The following is a 19,790-nucleotide window of genomic DNA, read 5'->3' as shown; positions in this document are numbered from 1 at the left end:
CAATAGCAAAAATAAAATAAAATTGAACAAAAAATTACTTTATGATGGTGATTATCAGCTGGTTCTTTGACTATGTGCTGAAAGAGATTCTTCTTTTGGGCTCCATTAGTATTTAGAAGTAGAGGCCTAAAAATCAGAAGAATATTCATACAGTTTAGTGAAGCAGACAAACAAGTATAAATAGCTTTGAAAAACTTGCTCACATACAAACATACTCTTTTAAAGATGAATAAAAATTTCCAGTAAAGACAGGCAGGGATCTCTTTAAAAATTATTGGTTTAGGAGTAGAAACTGGAGTATGAGTGTGTCTAAGACTTTCATTTTTCCATTCTTCCATATGATTTTTGTTAAATACAAATTAATTACTCAATTCAAATATAAATCACTGCTGACTAAACTACACAACTTTTACAAAAACTTTAATTATACAGCAAAATAAATAGGTAATATCACATGAACTACTTAATACATGTAAAACGAAGGCCACAAAGTTCTATCATAATTAAGCCTTACAAATAATCTTTTACTTCTTCCAACTACTTTTTTTACCCATAATTTTTTTTAAGCTATAGGTTTGACAGTAGCACCTACTGATATTTACAGGCACCAAAAACTCATGGTCGATATATAGTTTAAGAAACTTTTGTTGCTGTTGTTGTTATGTGCCAATGAGTCAGACCCAACTCATAGAGACTCCTACTTGGGTTTCTGAGGTGGTATCACTAAGGAAGTAGATTGACTGCCCAACCTTCCTTCCGAGGAGTGGCTGGTGGGTTTGAACCACCAGCCTTCTGGTTAGCAGTCAAGTGCCTTAGGTACTACGCTACCAGAGCTCCTTCTATGAAAGGATTAAACAAAGATGTTTTCTTCAATTTTTTTTTTTTAAAGAATTTCCTTCATTCAGGTCTTCTTATGATATATTAAACAACTAATCTAAATTAAAAAATGATTCTTTATTAACTGTGTCAGTAAAAAGTGTCCATTAAGGCTATCCTTATCTCTTAAAAATGTAAGCAGGATCACAGCAATAGAAATAACATCATTCTTGAGATGTTGAGAGCATAACTTAATAAGCGAGGGTTGTTCATCTGGGGCAACAGATATAAACTCCATAAACAAAGACCACTCATGGTTGATCACTAAAATATTTGGTTGTCCAGGTATAGGTCACCCTTATGAGTTTGTTGTACTGCGATGGTTTATGTGTTGCTGTGATGCTGGAAGCTATGCCACTGGTATTTCAATATCAACAGGGTCACCCATGGTGGACAAGTTTCAACAGAGCTTCTAACCTAAGAAAAACTAAGAAGAAGGACGTGATGGTCCACTTCTGAAAAAACTAGGCACTGAAAACCTTATGAATTAGCAGTGAAACACTGTCTGCGAGAGTGCTAGAATATTGGTGGCAACAATTGGAAGCCAATCAAAATACAACTGGGGAAGAACTACCTGCCTCTGAGTTCAAAGTAGAGTCAAGTTTAATGATATGGATACAGTAAAGCTCTTAGGACTTTTATTTGCAGATGTGGCATAACTCAAAATAAAAAAATAGCCTCTAATGTCCATTAATAATAAGAACATGGAATGTATGAAGTATGAATCAAGAAAAACTGAAAGTTGTAAAATATGAAATGGCAGCTCACTAGGGATTAGTGAGCTGAAATGGACTGATATTGGCCATTTTGAATTGTACAATCACATGGTCTACTATGCTGGGAATGACAAACTGAAGAGGATGGCATTGCATTCATTGTCAAAAAGAATATTTCAAGATCTATCCTGAAGTACAATGCTGTCAGTGACAGGATAATATCCATATGCCTCAAGGAAGACCAAATAATACCACTATCACTCAAATATACACACCATCCACTAAAGCCAAAGATGAAGCAATTGAAGATTTTTACCAACTTCTGTAGTTTGAAACTGCCCAAGCATGCAATCAAAATTATTAATAAGTATTGAAGACTGGAATGCAAAAATTGGAAACAAAGAGGCAACACTGGTAGTTGGAAAAATATGGCTTTGAAAAAAGAAATGTCGGAGACCACATGATATAATTTTGCAAGACCAATGACTTATTCACTGCAAATACCTTTTTTCAACAACAAAAACAGTGATTAAAATTATGCACATGGAACTCGACACAAGGAAAATACAGGAATCAAATCAACAACATTTGGGAAGAGGCAATGGAGAAAGGCAATGACTTCAGTCAGAACAAGGCCAGGAACTGACTGGAATAGACCATCAAATGCTCATATGCAACCTCAAGATGAAACTGAAGAAAATTAAAACAAGTCCACAAGAGTCAAAATATGACCTTGATTATATCCCACCTGAATACAGAGACCATCTGAAGAACAGATTTGACATACTGAACACCAGTGATCAAAGACCAGCTGAGTTGTAGGATGACATCAAGAACATTATCCAAGAAGAAAACAAAAGGTCATTAAAAAGACAGAAAAGGAAGAAGACCAAAATGAATGTCGGAAGAGACTCTGACACCTGCTCTTGAATGGAGAGTAGCTACAGAGAAAGGAAGAAATGATGAGTTAGACCTGAACAAAAGATTTCAAATATACCAAATCAAGTGACCAACACAGTAACACTAAGGAAAAGGAAGACAGAGATACACAAGAGGTACAGACAACAAAGATAAACACTTTTACATATACAATACTGTGTTATCAGTGATAATTAACATTAATCTACAGGTAAATAGATTGGTAGACACCATCCACTAAAGCCAAAGATGAATGATGAGGTATATCTAGGCAAAAGGGAATATATCCACAACCACATATAAGGCTGGTGGATGGTATTTCTACATATGTATTTGTAAGTACTGTAAGAATGTTCATATAAATAGAACTAATGAGCAAAGTTATAACTTCTTAGCTACAGTCAACCACGCTCATGGAGTGAGTCGTTGGACCGGTGGGCTCAGGACCATGGTTGCAGGGAACATCAAGTTTACCTTGGCATAACACACTACACAAAAACACTGTTCTACATCCTACTTCGGTGAGTAGCAACTGGGGTCTTAAAAGCTTGCAAGAGGCCATCTAGATGTAACAACTGGTCTCTTTTCATTCATAGCAAAGAAGAATGAAGAAAACTAAAGATGAATGGAAACAATTAGTCCAAGAGACTAGTGGACCATGGAACTTCCTGATACTTTTGAATTGTGGTGCTAGCAAAGAATATTGAAAATACCATGGACTGACAGAAGAAAGAACAAATCTGTCTTGGAAGAAGTACAGACAGAAGAATGCTCCTTAGAAGCGACAAGGGCCAGACTTCGTCTCATGTACTTTGGTCATGTAAGAAGAGACCAGTCCCTAGAGAAGGATATCATATGCTTGGTGTTGTTGTTGTTGTTAAGTGCCGTCGAGTCGTTTCCGACTCATAGCGACCCCATGCACAGCAGAACGAAACACTGCCCGATCCCGCACCAGCCCCACAATCCCTGCTATACTCGAGCCCATCATCGCAGCCACTGTATCAATCCATCTCGTTGAAGGCCTCCCCCTCTTTCGTCGACCCTCCACCCTACCAAGCATGACATCCTTCTCCAGGGAATGGTCCCTTCTTACAACATGACCAAAATAGGTGAGACGAAGTCTGGCCATTCTTGCTTCCGAGGAGCATTCTGGCTGCACTTCCTCCAGGACAGATCTGTTAGTTCTTTTAGCAGTCCATGGTACTTTCAGCATTCTTCGCCAGCACCACAACTCAAAAGCATCAACTCTTCTTCGGTCTTCCCTATTCATTGTCCAGCTCTCACATGCATACAAGGTGATTGGAAATATCATGGCTTGTGTCAGGCGCACCTTAGTCCTCAAGGAGATATCCTTGCTCCTCAGCACTTGAAACAGTTCCTTCGCAGTTGACTTTCCCAATGCTACACGATGTCTAATGTCCTGACTGCTGCTTCCGTTGGCATCGATTGTAGAACCAAGCAATGTGAATTGTAGAACCAAGCAATGGATAACATTGAGAAGAATGGGAATCCCTGAGCACTTGATTGTACTCATGAGGAATCTGTACCTTGACCAGGAGGCTGTCGTTCGAACAGAACAAGGGGACACTACATGGTTTAAAATCAAGAAGGGAGTGCGTCAGGGTTGTATTCTTTCTCCACACTTATTCAATCTATATGCTGAGCAAATAATCCGAGAAGCTGGACTATATGAAGAAAAACGTGGTATCAGGATTGGAGGAAGAATCATTAACAACCTGAGATATGCAGACGATAGAACTTTGCTTGCTGAAAGTGAGGATAACTTAAGGCACCTACTGATGAAGGTTGAAGAATACAGTCTGCAGTATGGATATGCTTGGTAGAGGTTAGCAAAAAAAGGGGAAGACTCTCAACAAGAAGGGTTGACAGAGTGGTTGTAACAATTGGCTCAAGCACAGCAAAGATTGTGAGTTTGGCACAGGATCAGGCAATGTTTCATTCTGTTGTACACAGGGTTGCTATGAGTTGGAACAGACTCGAAGGCACCTGACAACAATATATAGGTAAAAACATTTTAGCAAAAAAACTTACCTTTTACGTTTTAAACTCACAAGTTGGTTATTCTGAACCAATGTGACAATAAACTGGACAATCTAAAAAGAAAATATAAACAAATAAAAAAATCCTTCCATTTTAGACTCCTGATTCTTTAACATTACCAAGTCTTCTAATATCCAACAGATATACCAGCTTTTAAGAAGGATAAGTTGTGTTAAAGCTGTTGCAACCTGTATAGGTACAAAGAAATGCCTATAGCATGTACTTATTTATCTAATTTTCACTTCAGTTATGTGTCTTTGGTAAGTACCAACTTGCCTGGATGTAGTCCCGAACTTTCTATTGAAATATTTTGCAGAAGATTGCATTATGATGCAAAAGAGAAAACTGGTGTTTAATAGACAACTATTTGGTTATACAAGGTTATGCAATTAGAAGTGAAAGAAACAGTCAACTTAAAATAGATCATAAAATTTTCAAGTTAGAAAAGGTGGTTAGTTGATTCATGAGACATTCTTGTTAGAAGCATGTCAGTCAAAGCTTTCTGCTGACATTCAAGAGAAACTGCCCCAATTTTTAACATGTGATCAAATTTAGAGGAAAAACTAGTAATTAAACAGAGTAAAACATGCAAACAAGCCGTATTTTGCTGTGTTTTTGTTTGTTGTTATGTGCTGTCAAGTCGGACCCGACTCATAGCGATTCCTCCTTGGGTTTCCGAGGCAGTATCACTAAGTAGGTTACCCCATCTTCCTTCCGAGGAGTGGCTGGTGGATTTGAACCGCCAGCCTTCTGATTAGCAGTCAAGTGCCTTAAGCACTATGCTAATGTGTGGTCAATGGACTAGTAGCACTGGCCTAAAAAGTAGTTAGACATTCAAATTTTCGGTTCCACTCCAGAACTGTTTAATCTGAAATTCTGGGAATGGTGCCTACATATATGCTTTAGCAAGGCTTCCGGGTGATACTGATATGAATTAAAGTGTAAAAATCGCTAGTTTCAGGTATGTCTTGAAATTGTATTTCAACTTCCTAAAAGGTTAGGCTCAAATAGGGAACTGTAAAAAGGAGTATGTCACTAAGAGGCAATGAATAAAGGCCAAAAGTAATCAGAACACAAGATTTTCTTATAAGCTTTGTGAAATTTAATTATGTGATTAAAATAGGATATTGTCAATTAAACATATAGCTTTAATATTGTGCTTCCTCCTAAAGAAGATAATGAAATAGCTTGCCTTACAATCAATTATCAGCTTTTAATGGAGAAACATACAGACATTTTAACTGAAGAGTTAAACAGCATTAGAATTTATGAATAGGAGCTTAGCCACTGAATAGCTTATTCAAAAGAAAATGCTGACAAGTGATGAAAAAAGGTAGTATTTAAATTTAAAGATAAACCGAATGCACTGCCGTTGAGTCAGATCCGACTCATAGTGACCCCTCCTTGGGTTTCTGAGGCGGTATCCTTACGGAAGTTGATTGCCCAACCTTCCTTCCGAGGAGTGGCTGGTAGGTTTGAACTGCCAGCCTTCTGGTCAGCAGTCAGATGCCTTAGGCACTATACCACCAGAGCTCCTAGCAATGGAAAAATTCAACTTCAACTATTTTTGTTAATTTATAAAAGTGGTAAGGGAAAATACTAAAAATATTAGTAGCTAAATTTATAATGACATGAATAACTGGCTAGATTTTTTCCTGAAATTTATTCTGCATCTCATTTCTGTTTTGGCATAAGTGCATCATGTCATGATATTTTTTTTATAAAGGGAAGATGAAGCATCTAACATTTACAGTCTAACTTCTATACTGGAATAGTCCTATAAAAGGTACTTCACACGTTATTGTGGTTTTGTTAATACAGGGCCAAAGAGTAAACTCTAGAAATGGAGTCAAAACTATTGGCTGTTTTTATGCATTATGTAAACTCTCCAATCACACCAAAAAAGCACAGATCCAATCTCAAATTTTAGCAGATAAAAAGCTAGCTTTCATGAAAAATTAAAACTTTTGCAATATATTTATTTTATCAAGGATCACTGCTTTTAGGAAAAATAAAGTCTACAGATTTCCACATATCATAAGTAAATATTTTACAAAAACATTATTTTCTGAAAAGATTAACTTCTTAAAAATAAAGTGCAGGTCAAGAAACATCTATCATGTTAAAGCAGGTATTCTTAACAGGGTTATACACAGAATGACCTATGAAGGTTTTGAAAATGTATGTACTTGGATTAAACACTGAGAAATTAATTCTACCACATCTAAATCTAACTTGCATTCAGCTTAAATAAATAAATAAATAAATAAATAAAAAACCCAACTATTTGACCACAGGCCAAGATTGCAATTGCCATTCATCACCATTCTAAGCCTGCTCTACTAGACACAGATCTTGTCAGTCATAACCCTATTTTTAGCTCACAGGCCTTCTGAACAGGAACAAGCTGGTACTCTCTACACCCTCACTCCCCAAAATACCTGTTAACTTAAGAGTCCTGTTTACTCATGAGCAAAAAATAGGCAGGTTAATTACTTTTAGTTTTACCTCTTAATAACACATGAAAGCTTATATGCAAAGATTAAATCATAAGTATATAAGGAAACAGAAGGATTTTCAATTCCCCAGTAAATATTCAACTCAGATATTAAAATCTAGCATTCACTTTATAACAGCATATTAACTGTTTTTCTGTACAGATTAGTAATGACACACACTAATTAATCTTTTTTCTTTTTTTAAATTTGTAATTTGGTCAAGTTATCTGAAAATTTTAATTTATCTGCCAAGACCTTAATTATGCTTTTTATAGTTTAAAAAAAAAAAAAAAAAAAGTAAGAGACACATTAGAGCTAAATCTTTTATAGTAACACTGTGAAGAATCTGACAGTGTATTAATTATATCCCTAGGAACAAAATATCTCCAAGCTATTTTATCAGGCAAAAGGTCATTTACCAGCTACTGATACATCATCTGTACAGAATGATAATCTTCACTTAATAAGAAATATTTTTTTATTAGTAAGAGTATATGTAAAACATTTGACTTATTAATTGGTGTAACTTCAGTTTTTCTTCTCCAAAATATAAGAAACTGAGATCAAAGACTGGCTAATCAATAGGGCTTTTTTGGGTTACACGTGGTTTCATTAGACACATGAAGGTAACAGTCATGGGAAAAAAGCTTCTTACCTTTCGAATAACTTGTTGCTGTTGTGCATGCTTTGCTCGTAATTCTGATACCTCCTTCCAAAGAGACTCATTCTCACTGTGTTATTATTTATAGAAACAAAACAAAAAACACAACTTAGTCAGAAAACCAGCCTTCAAAATCTCTAGTTAAAAATACCAGAGAACTTGACTATACTTGTTTTTAATTTAAATTTTTATGAGAAGGAATATTTTGGTTTAATTACACAATAACGGTAGCTATCTACACATACTCCAGAATCATTTCATCGTAACTGTAGCATCTGCTATTCATCGTAATATATACAAAGACTTAAGAGTATACCTGTTATCTGTAGAGTAGCAGGCAATCTATTCTTTTGACAATCTTTTTATTACTTTTTGTTTAAGAAACCAAAATAAGCTATCCTTTCAATTGTGGCTACGAAGTGAATTTAGACCTTGTGAATCACCTTAGGAAACAACTGTTAAAGGGAAGTAACATTTACTCAACACCTGTTATGCTCCAGGTACTATGTTAAACATTATCTATATTTCTTAAACTTCTCCAAAATCCATTAGGAGCTCTGGAGGCACAGTGGTCAAAGTATGCCAAAAGGTTGGCAGTTCAAATGCACCAGCTGCTCCATTGTAAAGGTGTGGCAGTCTGTTTCCATGAAGACTTCCAGCTTTGGAAAGCCCTATGGAGCAGTTCTGTTTTGTCCTGCCCTATAGATCTCTATGAGTCAGAAATGACTTGATGGCAGTTGGTTTTGGTTTGGGTTTTTAAAACCCAAGAGAGGAATTATGATCATCTCTCTATTTTATAGGTAAAGATACTGAGGCTCAGAGAAATGAGGGAACATAGATAATTTTGCTAAGTGTTAAAGTCAAACTCAAGTCCATCTGACACTAAACTGCTGTTTAATCTGTCTCTCATATATGCATATGCAAACACTAAACATGTTTTTTTTTTTTTTAAAGCATAATATGGCAAAACAATAACTTGCATAAAAACAGTATCTTCTCATTCATTCACCTTTTTTAATTGAAACTGCATGATGAGAAGCAGCAAATACAATCTATACTAAAGGCTTTAATTTCTGCTCTTTTGTTAATCTCCAAAAGCCATTTTCTGTAATCCAAATCATTACAAAAGGGTCTGTGGTTTTACATTAAGGGGAAAAAAAAAAAAAAAAAAGCTGCAGACCAATCAATTCCAACTTATGGTGACCCTATGTGTTTCAGAGTAGAACTCCGCGAATGGCTATGTTCTTTGAGAAGTACACTGCCAGGCCTCCTTTCTGCCAAAGTGCCTTTGGGTAAATTTGAAATGCCAAATTTTCAGTTAGTAGCTGAGCACTTAACTTTCTGTGCCACCTAGGGACTTCTGGGTTGACAAAGAGGTACTGAAAAGAAGACTTCCTTTAAAACTTACTGAGTAACTGGACTTTTCCCAACTCAGAATTTTAAAGATGCAGCTATCTGCCTGCTACAGATAAGTAAAATGGGTATTTCTAAGATTTATGAGTTTGAGATTCCTTTCTTCATGAGCTAAATCAAAGGTCCAAAGAATTGGGTCAAATGATACCCTCAGCCAACACATCATAGAAAAAGTAAAGACTATTAGTGGTTAATATTACAATGTGAAAAAAGGAACAATTCAAGCCTTTTACAAAAAGAGAATCAAAGCCCAAGGGTTTTTTTTTTTTCCTCCTAAATTTATTTTCTTGGTGGTGCTGAGAATATACCCAGCAAAACATATACCACAAGGTTACTACTCTTTTAATGAAGACACTTGAGTTAAGAATACCTAAGTAGAGTGTGTTCCTATCTGACAGGGAGAGAGAATACACGAATAACTACTTTTAAATCCTTGGTCACTGATTAGCTACTTGTTTAGGAAGGGAAGTACACATGTATTCTGTGGACAAGTTATTACTTTGGCAAGTTAGGATAGTGGTTCAAAGACTGGGGTGAAACAAAATACAGCATCGTTTGGTAGACAAAAGATTTGAATAATACTTTGCCAAGTTTATGTAAAATAAGTATTAAGTAGGGAAAATCTCTTGTGGAACAGTCTTATTTTTTCCTAAGAGGTAGGCTACATATTAAGGTCTTAAGAAATGATCATAAAAGAACAAATGGGTAACATATGCAGAATTTGTCATGGCTTATGCATGTTCATTTGTGTGTTAAGATCCTGTGAAAATTAACCTACGCAGAATCGTATTTCCTACACCAACTTAAAGATCTATTGCTTTGATAAGTAAGATCTGTGTAAATTGTTTTGATGTACCTAGGTTTATATATTCTTCTGACCAACTTCATGAAAATGTAATATTGGTGTATAATCTTGGGCCACAAACCAACCAAAACAAAGGGTATCAATCCCTGCAGAGAAAAAATATCATTGACCTTGGCTTCAGCAAACTGCTACAACAATAACATTCATTGTGAAGTCAATTCTGATGCATGGAGACCCCACGCTGTCAGTATAGACTTGTGTTCACCAGGGTTAGCAACCAATGAATTTTTGGAAGTAGAATGCCAGGCTTTTCTTCTGAGGCACCTTTAGGCAGATATGACCCTCCAACTTTTTGGTTAGTAGCCAAACATGTTAACTATTTTCACCACCCAGTAATCTAAGTACTTAAAATGAACCAAAAGACAACCTCCAAACTCCAACACACACAAACCCTTGAAATCCCCTACAGGATTATATTTAGTAAAAATACTTTACCTTTTTAATTCAGAAAGCCTGGACTCAATAGTTTCTTGTTTTATTTGAACCTTCTGAGCACTACTCATAATTTTTGTCAAATCTTCTTGACGAATTTTATTTTCTTCTGGTTTTGAAGATGAAACCTTTTTAAAGAGCAAATTCAGAAAATAAATACCAAATGCTATGATTGTAATCAAAGTTTCCCTATTATAAGAGGTTTCTATAGCTTGTTCAGAAAGAGATCTGGTTCGAAAAAACCCAGGTTAGGATTCAAGAGAAAGAATAAATTTCATAGCTTAAAGGGAAAGGAAGCAAGGAATAATCAGTCCACAGCAACAAATATATGTATGTTTTATTAAATATGTTCCATGGGTAGGAACATCTTACAGGCCTTATTTTTCCCATTCTGCCAAATTCCTTGTGATTCCAAGTTTCGTTATTACCACATTCCACATTTAATTAAATTTATGCAACAACAGTTGCATGCAATGCCATATGCTTTTGTCGTCCACTATCCTTTTTACTTCTTCTTTTACAGATTTAGTAAAAAGAACTTATGTTAGCAACATACAGCAATCGTTCAAAAGTATACTACTGAGTACCTAGTATGTGCCAGGAATTTATTCTGGGAATTGGATATAGAGCAAGGAATTACAGACTTCAAAGGATCTGACATTCTAGCAGCATTTTCTCATTAAAAAAAGAGCTTACAGAAGGAATGAACCATTCCACTACAGGGGATGACTTCTCATCCTCATTCAGAATGTAAATATTTTCCTTCTCTCTAGAAAGCGTTTGAAGACTGACACCTCAGTACAGTTAAGTGCAGGGGAAAAAACAAGGTGGAGGAAAATAAAGCTTTACTACTGTATTTTCACATAAATAATGGGAACATTTAAGTTTTTTGCCAACCATGCAGCCCCTCCCCACGTTATTTTTGTAAGTATGAAAAGCACGTGTTATTTGCTAAAAAGTAGTCTAAGTCATCCAAACAAGCAAAACCTAAATAATCTATACATTCTTATTTTTAACAGCTGAAATAAAAGTCTGGGCCAAGCATACTACATATATGGCAATGCCTTAATTCAAGTTAACAGGAACTCACCTTTCTTTTAATATTCTCTAACAAATCATCCTGGCCTTGTTTGAAGAAGGGATGCTGAAATTCAACAGGACCATCTCTCTCTTGCTTTATAATTCCAGAGTCGATATGTACTACTTTACGAAAACCATCTGAAAGAGAATAAAAATTCAAACAAATGAAACAGACTAAACTAAAAATTAATGGTATGCTAATCCTTGGAAGGAAGGATGGGCAATCTACTTCTGTAGTGATACTGCCTCGGAAACCCAAGGAGGGGGTCACTATGAGTCAGGGCTGGCTGGATGGCACATTACAACAACAATATGAATGTATTTCCTTTATCATCCTAACAGAAAAAAATATTTAATCAGTGTTTGATAGCAGCACTGCAAATAAACTGTTGTCCAGACTCACACATATTCAGTTGCCTCACAAAGCTTGCCATGTTGTTGTGCTTGAAGTATTTGGGAAGAATTTCTTTTGCAAATCTTTGTTCATCCAAAACCAGAAAACTCTGACCATTCTGAAACAAAACCAGAAAAAGTCAATTAGTTAAGGCACTCTGACACATAGCAATAAGAATTCAAAAACTGTCCTGGGCAGTCCTTCCATGGTAACTTCAGACCAACAATTCTATTCTTGTTAATGCAACAAGAAACAATACTGAACTAGTTAAGCTATTCTGTCAACCTCAAAAATATTAAGAGAATAGTTCAGACCAAAAGCTAGCAATATACTCCACAATGAATTGTGAGAAGAATTTACATAAATCAAAAAGATATAAATTATGCAACCAGCACAATTATTTAACATCTTATAGTCAATGAACTTATACAAAATTAAATAAGACAAATTTTTAAAGGAAGCATCATTTTATAATTTGCAGTAGATGTAACTGTATCTTTGTACAATCAACTGGGAAACTAGAAGAAAATTCAGTAAGATAGCTGGTTACTAAATAATAAATGTCACTAGTGTCTCCAATGCTGTGCCACTGAGTCAATTCCAACTCAATGAGACCCTATAGGGCAGCGTAGACGTTTCTCCATACAATATAAATAATTTAAACTGTTTTAAAAAATTCCATTCATAACAGAAAAATATTAGGTATCTCAATTAAAAAAAAAAAATTAAAAGACCTTCAAGAAAATATTAAAACTATAGATCAACACAAGGAAAACAAATGCAGTTTTATGAAGTTCTCAATTTTCTCCTTAAATTAACTGTTTTGATTGAATTGTGGCTCTCAAAAAGATCTGTTAAAGTCCTAACCCCTCAACCTGTTTTAAAATGGGGTTTTCTTTTGTATGTTAATGATGTCGTATCAGAATAGGGTGGGTCCTAAACCTAATCCCCTCTGAGTGGACTTTTATAAAATGAGATAACAGCAGAGACTGGAGAGAGAAACACACACAGGAGAGACAAGTGATGAGACAAAGACATAGACATCTATAAAACACTGCCATAGAGACGATTTCAATTCATAGCAACCCCTGTTCTGGTTACCTAGTGATGCTCTGACAGGAATATACACCACAAATGGGATGCCTTAATAAACAGTTTATTCCTACAATTTGGAGGCTTTAAGTCAAAGCGCTAGGCTGTAGGGGCTGGGTGAAAGCCCCTCAACCTTGGGGTCCAGCTCTGCCTCCTGCTCCCGGACCACTGGAGCTAGAGGCTTTTCTTCACTCAGACAGCTGCTGGCTGTTGAGGCTGAGAAGCCCCAAGGCTGACAAGTAAAAAAGCCACAGTCCCAAAGTTACCAAACCACACGGCAGGCCATTAACTTAAGTCCATTTTAAGTCCCAAGGTCAGCAGAGCATAGCAGGCTGCTGAGCAATGACACAGATACATGCAGCGTCCAAGCGTGCCATAGGCTAGAGACCATTCCCAAAGCTGCTTCTTATACACGGGAAGCAGACTACATACCCAAAGCAGCTACTCAGCTGCTTGTAATAGATCCCACCATGGAGTTGACTGCCAGTCTCATCATGGGGAATAACTACCACCAGCTGCCCAGCCACGCTGACACACAAACATAACCACCACACCCTCCTTGGTTTTCTGAGGCGGTATCTCTACGGAAGTAGATTGCCCAACCTTCCTTCCGAGGAGTGGCTGGAGGGTTTGAACCTCCAGTCTTCTGGTTAGCAGTCAAGTGCTTTATGCACTACACAACCAAAGCTCCCATGCATCTATAAGCAGCAAACAAATTCCAAGGATTGCTACGAGCTATCAGAAACTAGGACAGAGATCTAATAAAGAAACAGACATAGCTGACACCTTGATTTGGAAATACTAGCCTCTGTAACTGTGAGAAAATAATTTTCTGTTTTTTAAAGCCACTTACCCAAAAACCCAAACCCACTGCCATCGAGTCAATTCTGACTCATAGCGACCCTGTATGACAGAGTAAAACTGCCTGACAAGATTTCCAAGGCTGTAAATCTTTACAAAAGCATACCGTCACGTCTTTCTCCCATGGAGTGGCTGGTGGGTTCAAACCTCTGAATGCTTGGTTAGCAGCTGAGCACTTAATCACTGCACCACAAGGACCACCTATTTTGTTATATTTTGTTAGACAGCCCTAGGAAACTAAGACATTGATCAATATATTTAATTTTCCCGAGTTTTTCTTTTTTTAATGGAGAGGAATTGAAGAGATAATAAAATGACCAAATATTAGATATTAAAGTTCATTTGTAAAAATAATTATATAGCAATTCCCAAGAAACTATTGAAAATGATGGAGGTAGGGATTAACCCCACCCTATACAGATGATAAAGGAGCTCTGGTGGCATTGTGCCTAAGGCATTTGACTGCTAGCCAGAAGGTTGGCAGTTCAAAGCCACCAGCCAGGGCAATCTACTTCCATGAAGATTTACCGCCTCGAAAACCCAACAGGGGTCACTATGAGTTGGCATCAACTCGAAGGCAGTTGAGTTTGGTTTTTGGTTTTTTGATATACAGGTGATACGACTGCAGTATTTAGAAGAGTTTGTTATTAAATAAAACTGTCCAACATGAATGGATATTCACATTACCACAGATAACAGAAAAAGAAGCAAATCTATTTGGAAATTTAATAGGTAATAAGTAAAGTTGGCATTTGAAATCAGGGGGGAAAGTCAAGAGAGAAAAAGAATTATTTAATAAATTTTCCATTTGGGAGGATTAAGACAAAGAATGAAAAGCTCAATGCTAAATCAGTGCAACCTAATCTTTCGCACCAAGCTCTTGGAAACATGAAACCATACAGCTAAAAATTTATAAGCTTATTCATGGAATCTGTCAGCTGCTTACACTATCTCCTGTCTTCTCTTAAAAAAAAAAATATATATATATATATGTATATATATATATATCGTGCTTTGTGAAAGCTTACACAGAAAATTGGTTTCCCATTCAACAATTCATACATAAACTTGTGTGATACTGGTTTGTGTACCCCAATGAATTAGCATTCTCCTCATACCCACCTTGGCTTCCTCAATTCCATCTCTCCAGTTACTCTGCCTTTCTTTGCCTTCTTATCCTTGCTTTTTGGCAAATATTGCACATTTGGTCTCATATAGTTAATTGTGCTAAGAAACACATTTCTTCCAGGTGGTACTGATTATTTTAAAGGCAAATCTATTTTTGGCTAAAAGGTGACCTCTGGGAGTGGCTTCAGTTCCAAGTTAAAAGGGTAGGTTTCTTAAGGCAACATTTTTGGGGGTTCCTTGAGTCTCTATCATTTCAGCAACTTTGGACTTTTTTATGAATTTGAGTTTTGTTCTACATGTTTCTCACATTCTATCGTGGACTTCTATTTCCCTAATCAGAAGAGTCGGTAGCCATACTAGGATACAGAACATTATCTTTATGAACTATATTATACCAATTGATCTAGATGTCCCCCAAAGGCCATGGTCCTCAGCCTGCAAGCGCAGCTATGCAGTCCTGCGAGGTGCTTGGATATGTCTTAGAAGTTTCCATAGCTGTGCCCTCTATGTGCTCTATTATATATATGAATAGCATGCAAATGTGTATATACAACTATCCAAAACTGTACCCACATATTCACTCATCTGCCCTCCCACACACCCTCTCTCATCTATTTAGGGTCTATGTCTACCTTTGTAACCACTCACACATTTTTGGTTATTACTACTATAGTTGCAGAATTGTACAAAGCACAGTAGTTACCTTTGTTATTCTTTATTCTTGTGTACCTCTCATTTGCCTAAGTCATATTGTGGACTGCCTTTCCTTTTCACTGTAATTAACATGTCTACTATTTTGTAAGTGATTCTTCCTCCCTCCCTTGTCATCCCAGGTAACCATGAAAAAATGTTGCATTCTGTATATAAACCTACTCTTAACTTTTAAAAAAGTGGTATCACACAATATTTATTATCCTTCATGATTGATTTCTTTCATTGAGCATAATGTTCCCCAGGTTTATCCATGTTATGTTTCAGGGACTCATCATTATTATTTATTGTTGTGCTGTACTCCATTGTATATGCATGTACCACACAATTTGTTTAGTCATGCATCCACTGATGGGACATTTAGATTGTTTCCATCTTTTTATTACTGTGAATAATGCTGCAATGAAGACAGGTGTGCATTTGTTTATTCATGTCACTGCTTTTATTTCTCTAGGATATACACCTAATAGTCAGATTGTTGGATCATAAGGTATGTCTATTTCTAGCTTTAAGTATCTTATCATTTTCCACAGTGGTTATACCATTTTACAATCCAACCAGCAGTATATAAGAGTTCTAGTCTCCCTACAGCCTCACCAGCACTTTTCTGGATCATAAGGTATATCTATTTCTAGCTTTAAGTATCTTATCATTTTCCACAGTGGTTATACCATTTTACAATCCAACCAGCAGTATATAAGAGTTCTAGTCTCCCTACAGCCTCACCAGCACTTTTCTGGTTTTTTGATCAGTGCAATTTTTGTAAAGGTAACATGGTATCTCATTATAGTTTTGAGTTGTATCTCTAATGGCTGATGGAAGCAGCAGTCAAAAAAATCAAACAATATACAACACTGGGCAAATCTGTTGCAAAAGACCTCATAACAGTGTTAAAAAAAAAAAAAATAAAGATGTCACTTTGAGGATGAAGGTCTTCTTGAACCAAGCCATGGTATCTTCAATCATCTCATATACATATAAAAAAGCTATATGAATAAGAATACTGAAGAAGAATTGATGGCTTTGAATTATGGTGTTGCAAAGATTAGTGAATGTACCATAGACTGTTAGAAAAACTAACCAACTGTCTCGGAAGAAATACAGCCAGAGTTGTGCTTTAGAAGAAAGCATGGCCAGACCTTGTCTCACGTACTTTGGACATGTTATCAGAAGGGACCAGTCCCTGGAGAAGGACATCATGCTTGGTAAAGCAGAGCATCAGCGAAAAAGAGAAAGACCCTCAATGAGACAGACTGACTCAGCAGCCGCAACAATGGGCTCAAACACAGGAACCAATGTGAGGTAGCGCAGGATCAGGCAGAGTTTTGTTCTGTTGTACATAGGGTTGCTATGGTTGGAACTGACTCAGTGGCACCTAACAACAACAATAATGGCTAATGATTGCAAACATCTGCTCATGAGTTGGTTAGCTATATGAATGTCCTCTTTGGTGAAGTATCTGTTCACATACTTTACCTATTTTTTGATTGGACTGTTTGTCTTTTTGTTGTTGAAGTTTTCTATGTATTTCAGAGGTAAACCCTCAACAGATACATTGCCAAAATTTTTTTCCTGCTCTGGAGGTTTTTTTGTTTTTAATTTTTATTATGATTTGGATGAAAGTTTACAGAGAAAATTCTTTTTCCATACAGCAGTTCATATACATTTTGTTTCATGACATTGACTGCAATTCCCCACAATATCCCACTTCCTCCCTGTAGTTCTCTCTTCCCTGTGTCCTCCTTTCCTATGGATTCCTGACCACTGTGCTATCTCCCTATGCAAATACTTCCCTTCTGATCTCCCATGATATACTGTTCTAAGGAGTGTATCTACGTGGTCTAAATGTTCACCCTGTATGCCTGTTTACTATACGGCTAGAAACCACAGGAATGAGTTCAGTTCCAGACCTGAAGGGTAACTAGGCGCCATAATCTTAGGGGCCTCACCAAGCTCTATCAGACCATTAAACCTGTTTTATTCTTTTATGATTTTGAGTTTGGTTCACCTTGTTCTTCCACTCTATCCAGCATCTCCTGCACTGATCCTTTTCCAAGGGGTTGACAGTGGTAGCCAGGCACCATCTAGTTCTTTTCGTCTCATGTTCATATAGGCTGAGGACTGCATGGTCTACTAGTCCCTGGACTAATTGTTTCCATGCATCTTTGGTTTTCTTCATTCTTCTTTGCTCTGGTGGAGAGACCTATTGTCACATCTAGATGCCTGCTTGCAAGGTTTTAAGACCCCAGTTGCTACTCATCAATCTAGGATGTTGCTGTTGTTATGTGCTGTGGAATTGGACTCAATTCATAGCAACCCCTCCCTGGGTTTCTGAGGCAGTATCACTACAGAAGTAGATTGTCCAACCTTCCTTCCGAGGAGTGGGTTTGAACCACCAGCCTTCTGGTTAGCAGTCAAATGCCTTAGGCATTTGTGTAGTATGTCATGCCATTTAAGCTTGATGTCCCCTGCAACCATGGTTCCGAGCCCACAGGTCCAACAACTCGTTCCCTCAGGGTGGTTGGCTGTGGCCAGGAAGTTATCATAACTTTGCCCCTTGTTAGCTCTAATATATGTTTGAACATTCTTAAAGCTGTAGGTTTTCGTTTTAGTCTTTTGGTGAAGTCTTTTGATGAGCATATGTACTTAATTTTTGGGAGGTCCCAATTATCTAGTTTATTTTCTGTTGTTTGCATGTTTTTACTCAGGGTTGTAGTGTGATTCATTGTAACTCAAGTCAGTTGTAAGGAAGGAACTATATGTATACAGAAAACTATTTTCATAGCTCTTGCTAGATTAAAAGCCATTCCAGGGACTATGTAGACTGCAAATACAAATGATTTTTAAAAATGGGTTTGAAAGATTCACAATTGGGCTGTTGGAGAAAATGCTCACCCTCTATGTGTATATCCCTGATAAAGTAAGAAATAAAATAGGAGTAATTTATGCTTATGTCTACCAATTCAAATACTATAATCAAGTGTTAAGAAGACTATAAAGATGTCTCCTCCCTTTCCCTCTATTTGCCATTCCCATTTGTTAGAGAAATTTTTTGTGTGTGTGGATTATTTCTGGGAATTTTCTGTGTATGAACAAGTATGGCAGGCTTTGAAATATATCTATCTATATCTATATCTATCTATCTATCTATATATACTATACCCTTTTAACTCAGTGAGATGCTGATTTTTGATTGGTTGGCTTTTTGTTTTGTTACTTTTACAAATAGCTAAAATGAATGTCTCATTTTTTTTATTTTTACATTTGTGCAAATCTGTCCTTTGAATTAAGTTCTTTGCAATGGAAATACCTGAGTAAAAGATGTATACATTTTAAATTTTGATCGTCATTGCCTAATTGCCAACACTGGTTACTGTCAAATGTTTTTAAATTTTACCATTATTATGTTTCTGCTGCTATCCAAAAGTAGAGTGTTTTGGGAAATCATTCATAAGTCAAAATGGTGTAAAGTGAAGAAGGAATTATAATTATATGGGAAAAATTCTGGAACGTTTCCAGACCTAAAAATAACCTACCAACTTGTACCAAATAACACATAAAACCTAAAGTAACACTATCACCTAGTAAAAGCAGGAATGATACAGTATACAGCCTACACAAAGTATAAATAATTAAATAATGGGCGTACAGTGTAGCTCCCAGGGAAGGCGCCTGGGGATTTTCCATGCTCGGGTTGTGCACCACCTCTTTAACAGATTATGGCAAAACAAATGCTGAATACTAGTTTCACATTTTGTTTTTAATTGTGATGTGGGTTAAAGTTTACAAAACAAATTTGTTTGCCATTCAACACATGGCAAACACAATGTGTTCATACACATTTTGTTTTGTGATGCTGACCGCAATCCCCACAATGTAACATCACTCTTCCCACTTCCTCCCGGAGTTTACTTACCATTTCCCTTGTCCTTCTTTCCTATCTCCTTCTGCCTTCTTCTGAGCTTTATCCCTGGGCAAATGTCACACTTCTGATCTCATATGGCTGACTGCTCTAATGAGTGCATACCTCCTGGTACTACTGTTCATCTTATAGGCCTATTTGGCTGAAAGTTGAGCCATGGGG

General features: G+C 36.7%; 1 protein-coding gene across 1 annotated transcript in view; it reads right to left on the bottom strand.

Moving 5' to 3' along the window:
• HSF2 (heat shock transcription factor 2) overlaps positions 1-19,790 on the bottom strand; it is a 47,278-nt gene that overhangs the window by 11,557 nt on the left and 15,931 nt on the right. Inside the window, exons 2-7 of the mRNA XM_007950705.2 lie at positions 11,924-12,032; positions 11,531-11,658; positions 10,444-10,568; positions 7,725-7,800; positions 4,563-4,624; positions 39-126 (exon numbers count right to left, since the gene is read on the bottom strand). Of these exons, the coding sequence (XP_007948896.1) occupies positions 39-126; positions 4,563-4,624; positions 7,725-7,800; positions 10,444-10,568; positions 11,531-11,658; positions 11,924-12,032 (588 nt within the window). The remainder of the gene's footprint in view (positions 1-38; positions 127-4,562; positions 4,625-7,724; positions 7,801-10,443; positions 10,569-11,530; positions 11,659-11,923; positions 12,033-19,790) is intronic.

Source organism: Orycteropus afer, unplaced genomic scaffold (genome assembly GCF_000298275.1).
Source record: "Orycteropus afer afer isolate SDZICR_OR568_19922 unplaced genomic scaffold, OryAfe1.0 scaffold00286, whole genome shotgun sequence".
Classification (NCBI taxonomy): domain Eukaryota; kingdom Metazoa; phylum Chordata; class Mammalia; order Tubulidentata; family Orycteropodidae; genus Orycteropus; species Orycteropus afer.
Note: the sequence above shows the minus strand (reverse complement) of the source record. Positions and strands in the feature narration are given on the sequence as shown.